The 11,368-nt window shown below is 35.9% G+C and overlaps 1 protein-coding gene across 2 annotated transcripts in view; it reads right to left on the minus strand.

Annotated features, from left to right (window-relative positions):
* UHRF2 (ubiquitin like with PHD and ring finger domains 2) overlaps window positions 1-11,368 on the minus strand; it is a 77,739-nt gene that overhangs the window by 17,410 nt on the left and 48,961 nt on the right. For both annotated transcript variants that reach the window (XM_065744172.1, XM_065744171.1), the window contains exons 6-8: window positions 6,709-6,895; window positions 1,832-1,955; window positions 1,345-1,452 (exon numbers count right to left, since the gene is read on the minus strand). In XM_065744172.1, the coding sequence (XP_065600244.1) occupies window positions 1,345-1,452; window positions 1,832-1,955; window positions 6,709-6,895 (419 nt within the window). The remainder of the gene's footprint in view (window positions 1-1,344; window positions 1,453-1,831; window positions 1,956-6,708; window positions 6,896-11,368) is intronic.

Genomic DNA, 11,368 nt, shown 5'->3' on the forward strand with positions numbered 1-11,368 from the left:
AAGAATCAATTAGTTTAGTTTTCAACTTCATCATTGTGGTTTCTACCAAGAAACTCAAAACTGTTGTGATGTGGAAAATGTGTGCTGCAAACCATATCAGCCATAGAACTTGCACAACCTCCCACATCCCAAATTCTTCAGAGTATGAAGACACCACAACTGAAGGAAAGCACGCTATTAACTGTTTTATTCTAACAGTTTAATAATAAAACATTTATTGTCTTCTCATAACAAAGCAGGTGAGGAAAGGTTCAGAAACCAAATCAGGAGAAGCTTGTCATGCCCCACCTTGAGCACAGAAAAAAAAAAACAAAAACAGAAACAAAAACAAAAAAACCAACACCTCTCTACTCTTCTAGATGCTATGGAAAGCACTCAGTTACCATCCACGACACATGCAAGAGACAAAGAATTAACTGATTTTGAAAATAAGAACTATTAATTTCCAGACCAACAAAAAATAAAAAATAAAAAAAAAACTGGGGATATCAGATAAGACCAGGGTAAAGTTTGCAGGCTAAGGGATATCTCAAAACTACAAAAAAGAGCACTGGCAAAAAAGAGCTGTTGATTGTTCCAACTTTGTTTTATATATAACCCTTACATATATATATATACATGGGTTATATATATAAATAACCCCTTATAATTCTTCATATATATATATATATATGTATATATATGTATACAAATAAAGTGCCTTTCATCATACCAATAAACGTTCTGTCCCTCTGAGTATTGCCACAGTACTTCTAAAACTAACATGTGAAACGGACTGGGAAAATTAAGTGCCCTTTCAGTCCAGGTGACATTATTTTACAGCCATATTTTTATACCAATCTAGTTTACCATAAATCCTAAGAAATACTTGCCAACAGAAAAAGAATGTCCAAGAAATATCAAATTCTGAATGGACAGATCATTATTTACAGACTTATGTTGGTTTAAAATGCTCATCCACTTAAATGAAGAGTTGGACATTAGTTAAGTCTGAACAAAAAAATCCAAAGTATAGTCAATTTATAGTTACATCACCTACTATTTTTGAAATCCACAGCCTAACTCTCCAAAGTGGGATGACAGTTCACTAAGTATCCTACTTATAATTTTCAGAGGTAAAATTTGTTTATTCTAATTAAGATAGGGTTCAGATATTTTAAAACACTACTTACTAGCTGTACTGTAAAATCAATATGCTTTTATTACATTACGACTGTCATCACTTCCAGTATTGTAGCGTATTTGCTTATTTTGTCCTGGTAACAGTTATCAAGTTAAACTTACATTAGTGTCAAACTCATACATTATTATTCTTCAACTACAGATCACACTGAAACAACATACCTGAACTCTGAATTTCCAGGTCGTCCCAACGGGAACACCAGGTATGGGCCCATAATGATTTGAAGGAACAATAGTGCATTCCTTAGTGCGACCAACACAGGCCATGCCCTAAAAATACATCAGACAGCATGCATTAGTATTATAATATTGAAGCTTAGTTGTAAAATAAGATGTATATGTCAGGAAATCTAATCATTGTAATGAAGGCACACTTTAAAATGCATTAAGAATTGTTAAAAGGAATGTTTTAAGTAATGTGCGCTTACGGTGTTTTGGAGGGATTGGGAGTCGTTCTTTTTGCTTTTACTTCTAGTAAACTTAATAATTCTTCCACTTCTTTAACTGTCAATAGATAGTGGGCAGGATTCAACATTGTCTTTTCGTCTGTGTGACCCAGTACTGAATTTTGTGCAGTGCATATATAATTACAGATGTAGCACATACATGAACAATTAAGAGTAATAGCTATTTCTAAAATACACTCTACCTTGCCCCAGTCTCTCTGGCTTTCAGTACTGGCAGATGGCATCTTTGCTTTCTTTTTACTCTGTTTGAGCTTTTCTCCAGCCTTTACAACTTCATTAGAATCATTTTTGCAGGAAGGACAATACCTAAAAAAACGGTTTTAGTAAATTCTCAATTACTTCATAATAATGGCAATACATTTCCTGTAGCCAAAATAGTGTCAATCTGTTTATCTCAACTGAATACTTCAAGCTAGCAAATATATACCACTCTCAAGCAGCTAAAGCCTGCAGTGAAAAAAGTGAACCCAACATGAACAAACACTGTCAACTTTAAAATAGGGCATTTCAATATTTTTTGAAGGTAGAGTGTTAGAGGCAACACATTTTTCTTTCTCACATGTGTGAGATGTCCCACGTTTCCTATATTCTCTTCGTTCTATCCTCTCTTGTTGATACCATATGAAGATAGCCAACATCAGAGTATGCTGCTGACCAGTGGTTATGGTTTGTTTGTATGTCCTGCGCACTCTTCTGCTTCTACTGCCCTACATTTCATTACATATAGCTAAATGTGAAACAGAGCCAAGAAACACTGCAGTGCGTAGACAGACACACACACAGATATACACACACACACGCTCAATCCTACCCCACAATGCCTAAGGCACTTGAAATATAGCACAGGAACTCATTCCAACTAACACAAAGCCAACCTGGTACGAAAGAAGGAGATAGCAGCATGTAGTGACTACAGCAGAGAGAGAAAAGCAGTACATTGGTCCTGTTACTGTTTCTAATAACATTTTAATCCCACTCAAAAAAGGTCAGTGCAAAGGCAACTGTCTATGCTTTGAGCTGCTACAGGCTAAGCTTGACATATACACCTCAGTGGAAGACACCTGACCTTAATAGCACTGATGACCTAATTTAGACGACTTACCTCGAGTACTGTGTTCAGTTTTGGGCCCCTCACTACAAGAAGGACATTGAGGCCCTGGAGCGTGTTCAGAGAAGGGCAACAAAACTGGTGAGGGGTCTGGAGCACAAGTCTTATGAGGAGCGGCTGAGGGAGCTGGGATTGTTTAGTCTGGAGAAGAGGAGGCTCAGAGGAGACCTTATTGCACTCTACCACTTCCTGAAGGGGGGTTGTGGTGAGGAGGGGCTGGGCCTCTTCTCCCTGATAAATAATGACAGGACGAGAGGGAATGGCCACAAGTTGCACCGGGGAAGATTTAGATTAGACCTGAGGAAACATTTTTTCTCTGAAAGAGTGGTCAGGCACTGGAATGGCCTGCCTAGGGAGGTGGTTGAGGCACCATCCCTAGCGCTGTTCAAGAAGCGCTTAGATGAGGTGCTAAGGGATTTGATTTAGTAGTTCAGTGGGTAGGGATAGTGATAGGAGGATGGTTGGACTAGATGATCTTGTAGGTCCTTTCCAACCTAATGAACCTATGAACCTATGAACTATTACTACTACCATTACCACTACTATTACTATGGCTATCACTATTTTGCATTTAATAATGAACAGGCATATGGTCATGAACAGGAAAGTTGATTATTAACATCCACAGGAACAGCACTCACTAGCAGAAGTGTTGAACCATTAAGATAACGAAACTGCATTGCTAAAAAGAAACAAAAAATAGTACAAGATGCTGAATTTTTCAATCACTAAAACTCTGAATGATATTATAGATGTTTGAAAAAAGAAGGCAGTAGCCATACACAAAGAAGGAACATCTACCCCATGAAGACATGCTGAGAGAGCAGGGGCTGTTCAGCCTGGAGAAGAGAAAGCTCCATGGAAACCTGATAGTGGCTGTTCAGTATGTAATTCAGGGCTCTAAGAAAGAATGGACTTTTCAGCAGTCTGTGTGATAGAACAAAGGCAAGTTGTTACAAACTAAAAAATGGAAGATTTAAACTGGACATAAGGAAAAAGTTTTTTACAATAAGTGTAGTGAAGCAGTGGAACATTGGAACTTCCAACTCAAACAACTGTGATTCCATAAGTTCACAAGGTTAATTTAACAGTGGTATTCCCTGCTTCACGATAGAGTAACCATACTATCTTCATACATTTTAAACTGAGGTTTCTACAGAATATTAAATAATGTATAATGTCAGTGCTAAACTGATATCATCATCTCTGAAAGAACCTTATAATTATTTCCCAAAGTGAAGACATACCCTACAGGTGGTTTGCCATTTTTTTCCACTTCTAAAATAAACTAGATTCAACATGAAATTAAAGATCACACAGCCATCCTTCACTAGTTTGCAAGAATACTAGCAAATACTCTTTAAGATCTCTTACAACACAAGCCATTCTATGATTCTAGGAAGTTGTGAGTAAACAGACATCCTCTTTGACAGGAGGCACTATCTTGCCCAGCTCCAACTGCACAGCTTCTACAGAATCAACCACTAAGACTGCAGAGGGCTGGTAACACTATCTCAAAATTAACAAGTAAAGAGATGTCTTCATAACAGTACCACTCCCACTCAATAATTTAATTCACAGATGCAGGAATTTATTTACTTACGTAAATCTAATAATAATAATAATAATAATAATAATAATAATAATAATAATAATCCCACAAACAGAATGCTTGACAGCCTTCCTGCAAGATATTTTATATGAATAGTGTGAGTATATTTTACATTATATGAATTAACCTTCAAATACTTGTGGAGATTCATAACCTATTGGCAAGGAGTGTTAGCAGAAGCATCTAAACTTGACTTAGCCCATGACCTGAGAGATTATAAAGGTTATGTTTTCCATCAATTCAATTTTTCAGTGGTTGTCTACAGAAGAGCTCATTTTCTGTATGGAGGAAAACTATGCTATTTAGTTATGGTCATACTATTGGAAGACAGTAGGGAGATATGAAAGTAGTTGCAACACTGAAAAGATGTGCATTCTTCAAACTTTTTTTTTATAACACCTTGAAGTAGTTAGATGTTCCTAAGAACATCTTATAAAAAACTTTTGAAACAGAATGTGTGCCAGTGAACAACGGAGGAGAAATAATTAATCTGAACAATCATGTGAGGCACTCAGCTGGCCAAGAGAATCTCGGCACACTAGAAACAAACACCAGTGGCTGGTGATATTTCAGCATTAGTAAACCAATTAGTAAATGTGCTGTGCATTTGAAGGTGCAGAATAAATTGTGAGATTAAATTGTTCTCAGAGAAGAATGAATGATTTTGGGGTTTTGTGGGAAGCAGTCTTAAGTTTTTGAAGCAAATATATGTTTTTTTTTTAATAAAAATTTTTATAATGACTAAATATTGATGTAGTACTGGACCAGAGCTGAAGAAGAATGGATGGACCAAACATTATGAATGAAATACAAAAAAGAACTTCTCAGCTGGTATGTCCAAAAGTTCAGCACTGTTAGATAAGTATAGAGTTTAAGGACTGCAGTAAATAAAAAAAAAAGCACTTGCATGTTGAGAACAGTTTCTAATACATGACATCAATTCATTAACACTGGCAACTAGTAGGAAGTAAGGAGATCTTATGCACAGAAGAGCAATCTGCCTTGATGGTAGCAAACTTGGAGATACTTAGTATTAATATGCTGCATAATAAACACTGCTGTATAAACACTGTCATTTTGCATATGAAAGAAGTGGAAAGTACACAGCCAACACTGAAATAAGTGCTATTTTTAGTTCCAACAACCCATAGGTTTTTCCAGCAGGTACTGAAAATATTTTTAGACAGTGTTTCAAGCCACCATTTCCACCGAAGAACAGTGAATACACTCCTTCTCAGTGAAGCAATTTAATAGGAAAAAGATACAACATCTGTGAGGCCAAATGTATGCTCTGAGAAACACCTACCAGTGTTAGTGCTCTCAATTGCTTAATCACACATCAGCAAAAATAAGTAACTCCTTAAAAATGCAGTGCCATAGAGAATAGGCACAGCATTAGACACTTACCAATACACAAACCTACTTTGAATGTGGCATCCACTAAAGTATAGCAAATTGAGATATTTATTTCCAGAGAATGTTGAAACTTCCACACCACTTAAATAGATTTTTTACGTGAAGTGTACAGTTCCTTGAAGATTAATCACAAGGCCCAAAAATATTCCATAAAATGATATCTGTTGACATCTTAGACATTTAATGATGTCTACATAATAGAAAACTTTATTAGAATGAAGTTCTATTTATTACTCATTTATAAAGGATTAGCATCTCATCTAAACCACAGACAGATTGTAAATATGACTAGTGTAAATTGTAGATAGCTAATTAAGACAAAAAATGGCACAGCACCCAAGATAACTTAATGGGCTGCTACTGGCTCCATGCTAACTTCAGAATACAATTATCTTGATTTGACAATGTGAGTTAGCTTAGTTTTTCTGCCAACTGAGCCAGGGACAGTAAAAATGGAGAATGGCAAGCTGGTGCATCTCCCACAGCAGGAAAAAGGAATAGGGTAGAGGCAATTGAAGACACAGGATTGTCACAGGGCCAGTAACAGGATTAGAGGATGAAGGGAAAGAGAAAGGTGAGGAAACTGAGCTGTTCAAGAAGGAGCTTGAACAACATTAGAAGACAAGGGAACAACCACTGTAGCTAAATACAATAAGGTCAGGCAATATAATAATGATCAAAATGAATAAATTGAACATATCAGGTTTTTAAACTCAGTAATGACAATTAAAGCTTACTACTAATCCTTTATGAATGATTTAAAAATTACTGTGACATAAAACATATTTATATTAAATTGATAAATTGGTGAAAAACAGAATCATAGATATTTTTCAGTTCTGTCCTTCACGAGGTGCAAATAACAAAAAAGTACCTTGCGTAGAATGGTAATATAGATAAGTAAATCATCCTTGTATATTTACCAGTCCTCATCTTCAGGTATCTTGCTTAAGGGAGGGTTCAGGCAGTATATATGATAAGCCATATTACATTCATCACACAGGAGTTGCATGTGAGCATCCTGTTTTCCACCACACAAATAACACGAACAAAACCGGCATTCCTTATCTGGATCAGCCCTACAGTGCTTGCACTCAGGGCCACTTTTTCCTGCCAAAAACAAAGAAAAAGTCAAATGCCATGTATCCTGGATAGCGGTATTGCTGTAGCAGTAGGGAACAATTCTTTCTGCACTTGAACACCACCCTCTTGTAAATGAATTTTTTTCTCATTATTAATTTTAATTGACCATCTAGGCTAAAGGGATGTAGCCTGTTTTATAAACAAACAGCACTGAGAATGACCAACAAAGTGCTTTTTTTCTCCCCACTAGCCCATGCCTCAGCAGCCCCAACATTCCACCTGCATAGTCTCCCTACAGATGGAACCTTGCACAATCTTTAGTTAGGGGATTCTTACATACAGCCATGAAGAATCTGCAACTAGGCAATTGTAGGTAGCAAAATAGGTAACAGCCAAATAAAGAAAAAACTATAATCCAGAACAGCTGTTTCCCCCTTAAAACTAAGTTTGGAGTTGCACATTAGAATTAACTATGTTCATAAGCACCCCAAAATCATCAGTTGTTCATTGCAGCAGTTTAGTTTACACACAAAGAAGCACTAACTTTCTGTTTCAGCACACTTGGAAATTTGGACTCAAGAGCTCACACACACACACACAGAGGAAAAAAAAAATCAGCACTGGTTTTCCAGAAGATGGAAAATTGCATTTATAGAACAGAAAAGCATTCAGTAGCCTAAAATAGACATGAAAGAGAAAAGAAACACTGAATACAAATAGGAGAATTTACAAGATTCAAACAAACAAACAAACAAACAAATTGAAACAAAAGGAAAGTTCAGAGAAATGAGAGAAGACTTTAGAAGAGAACTTGATCACTGCTGAAGCTATCCTTCATTGAAAGGACAAAGTAACAATCATAGAATACCTGAGTTGGAAGGGAAACACAAGGATAATCAAGTCTTTATGTGTTCACATTCATGTCTGTGGGAAAACAATCTAGAAATGCCATGGAAGTGAATTTGAGCTTAAACTCATCCAGTACAAGTACTGAATACTTTCAAGCTGGTCTGGATTTTTTATCTGAAAGAAGTGCTTTTGAATCAGAAGGCAAAGAAGACTAGAATACAATTTGTCAGTTAAGAGCGTGAAGTAGGAATCTACATAACTGAAATAATACAGAGATTTTTTTTCTGAAAGCTTAGAATATACAAAAATAGAAAGGGTTACTACAACCTAACGTTCTTCACCCATTTTGTGAAATTTACAACTTTAACTTATGGCCCTCTAGTCCTACTAAAAACATTCTATAATTTATCCTCTTGAGTGGACAGACTGTTCAACTGAGGCTTTGTAAAAGCTGTAGGCTATCACAAATACTATAAAGTAAGAACAGACTTTTCTTTCAAAAAAAGTGTTAGGTAGTACTGGCTCCTGCTAGCACCTCCACTTTGTGATGGTTTTATAATTTCTGGTTGCTGGTATTCCACATCATAACATCATGTAGTGCAGTGGGAGTTAAAGAGTTAATCCTCCAGCTCTGTGGATCATTGATACCTACGGGTATACCTGCCTCAGAAGAGAAGAACTACATTCCCCAGAGGACTTTGCATTGCTTTGCATTTTTCAATTTTCCACTCAGAGGGAAAGATAAAAACTGTGTCACAAGACACAGGCTCCTCCCTTTTGGACTGACTGAGCAGCAGGTGCTCACTAGCTGTCCTGCCTTCAGCATTTAGCGTGCGGCCTTTGTTTTATTGGACACTTTCTCATTTTATGTATTAGTTTCAATTCCAACTATATTGTGTTATTCTGCATTCTGATATCTTATTTAGTAAATTAGCATTCCTCCTCAGATCATTGCCACTGTTTTATTTTTAGGCCTCTCTCCTTTTTCCCTTTCCCCTTTCCCCAGGGCGAGTCCATTGGTCCCCTGCCAAACCAGCCTATAAACCACTGACTCACCTTAAGAGAGTAAAGATAAACCTTCCATGTAGTAACATTTCAACTACTGGTAATGGCCTTTAGTTTTCAAGAGTACGTTAACATGTACTCACTGTACTCTAACTGGAAATTCTCAAAGCAATCTCAGAAAGGGGAATAGGGAAGACTAGTATGAGACTAGTAAGACTGTATTCTTTTGAATACAATTCTGGAAGAAAAAATTAAATATGACTTACAGTAGTTCAGATGCTGAAATAACTGGAATACCAATGCTTGAGATATATTTTCTCAGATAGATATGTAAACTATCTGAGAAACTTCAGAATTGTTTGATTATGTCTACTAAAAATGGCTATTTGACAAAAGGATCAGCATAAGGACAGACAAAATCATAATCTTTGCCAAAAACAGACCGAAGTAATTACTCATACAGAAATTGCCACTTTGTCGTTCTCTGGAAAAAAGCCTTAGTTTTGTTAGAACATGGCCATGATGTCACAAGTAAATACATAAGAAATCTGAAGATCTTCCATGTGAAATCAACTAAGCAACCCACTCTAACCCTAAACTCCATACAGCCCTTAGGAAATAGTGTAAACTAAGTATATTACACAAATAGAGAAGGGTACAAATGACAAATCATAATATTTAAGAAAACAGTGCCTGTTCTCATAAAAGATTTATCCCTTAGTGAAACAGGATTTCTCTCATACTAAATGACTCCTGCCTTTCTGATAGACTTTTATAGAATACTAGAATTTTCAAACTCCATGGGTTTCTCCCCACAGAGTTCTTTGACTCATACAGGGCAACACTATTCAAGGACAAGTTTTCATCTTCTCTTAGCTTTATTTTTTATTTTTCTTCACTGTGAGTTATTGTTTGATACATTTAGAAGCTGGAAAGCTTATGAGTTCACTGTTAGTTAGTTTCCTTACATAACATAAGCCATCAACATAAACACTTCTCTTAAGAGCTGATTCCTGAATAGAAAGAAAGATGGCTAATTTACCAGAAGAGTTTTGGATACTTTTACATTTTTCCTAAACATATGGAGAACAAAAGGAATAACTATACATTTGTGGAAATACCGTTCCCTTCTTAGGAAATTTGTCCTCACAACATAATAGACATTACAGAAAATGTGATTAACATGAGTTAGATATCAGTGTAAAAATTATGTGAGAATTCTGAGAGCTCTAGACTGAAAAACTTATCAGAAAGGGGGACTGTGATGCTAAATGTTGAGATGTTGTGCCATAACTACAGTGCTTCTGGATTGCCTTGAGCAATACTTTTCACAAGTGGAAGGAGTACACCTACCTGCAATTTTTAAAGAGAAAAAAAAAACCAAAACACCAGAAAAGTTGAAAAACTTAAAAGAATGACTGAAAATGAAAAATTACCAGCTACATGATATCACAGAAAGCATGATGAGTATATTTGTAAGGGTGCAAGCACAGAGCTCTTTAACAAGCCTCAACGGCGTAGATCAGACACGCTTAAAAAGTATCTCAATGTATTGCTTCTAATAGAGCCTAGCCTGGAGAACTTCTCTTTTTACTTTCCAAATAGAAGTAATCTTCTAGACTGAGTCTTCTTCCAGGGCTCATCTGAAGAGAAAGAAAGCAACTTAAAAGTGACAGTGGCTATATCTGGTGTATTTCTGGAACAGCTAGGCAAAACTCACTGATCTGTCCAAGCTGCCAACATCAATTCACGTCAAAGTTGATAAACCCCCAAGTAAACCATCTCCCCTTCAAAAATCTTAGAACTAATGACTGAGCTTCCCATACAGAAACTCGCTACTCTACCTCATCTGATAAATAATAGACAAAAAAACCCTTTTTATCTGTATCTTACCACTATGGGTTGTCTAAGCTTATGTAATTTACTCTGTACCTCATTACAAAGCTAGTTTCTTTGGACAAAGATTAGCAACAATCTATCTTAATATCAATCAATAAATAAGCAGAGATTGACCTATTTATTCAGTTAAACGAAACATGAAGTTTTTGACATTCTTTAGTATACATATGAAATTCAAACTGTCATTTTAATTACCTAACTTTCATTTCTCACATATCTGCTTTTAATCATTTTTAATCACTGAAATATACTGATTATCGTTGGTCATATTGAGACAGGCCTGTTGGTCCATAGTATACTTGGGTTACACATATTATTTTGTATTCTCTTTTTTTTATGGGAAGAGTTAGCTCATGTTTATTTTACTCATACTGATCCTAATGGAAATAATGTAGGTTGATGTCCAGCTTTTAGTACCATTTCACACAGAAATATTTGATATTTTTTAACAAGAATGTAACTTCTTAGTTTTCTAATAGGTTTTAGCTACAACATTTTTCATGAACTGCAGAATTCAGACTCCTGTTCAATAATTAAAAAATAACTGCCTTATATTTAAATGCAACAGATAGACTTATATTGACACACCATATTTATTTTTTTCCCATCTGACATGCACAAAGTCTAAGCAACATATAACCACGGATAAACAATTTTCCTGCACTGTTTATCCAGCTAAGCAGTTATGCTAACTTATAGAAAGGACATGAACAGCAGCTTCATATGGGCAAAAATACAGTCATTTTT

Source organism: Cyrtonyx montezumae, unplaced genomic scaffold, assembly GCF_038088225.1.
Source record: "Cyrtonyx montezumae isolate F1298 unplaced genomic scaffold, pur_monq_1.0 scaffold_30, whole genome shotgun sequence".
In the NCBI taxonomy this organism is placed as follows: Eukaryota; Metazoa; Chordata; class Aves; order Galliformes; family Odontophoridae; genus Cyrtonyx; species Cyrtonyx montezumae.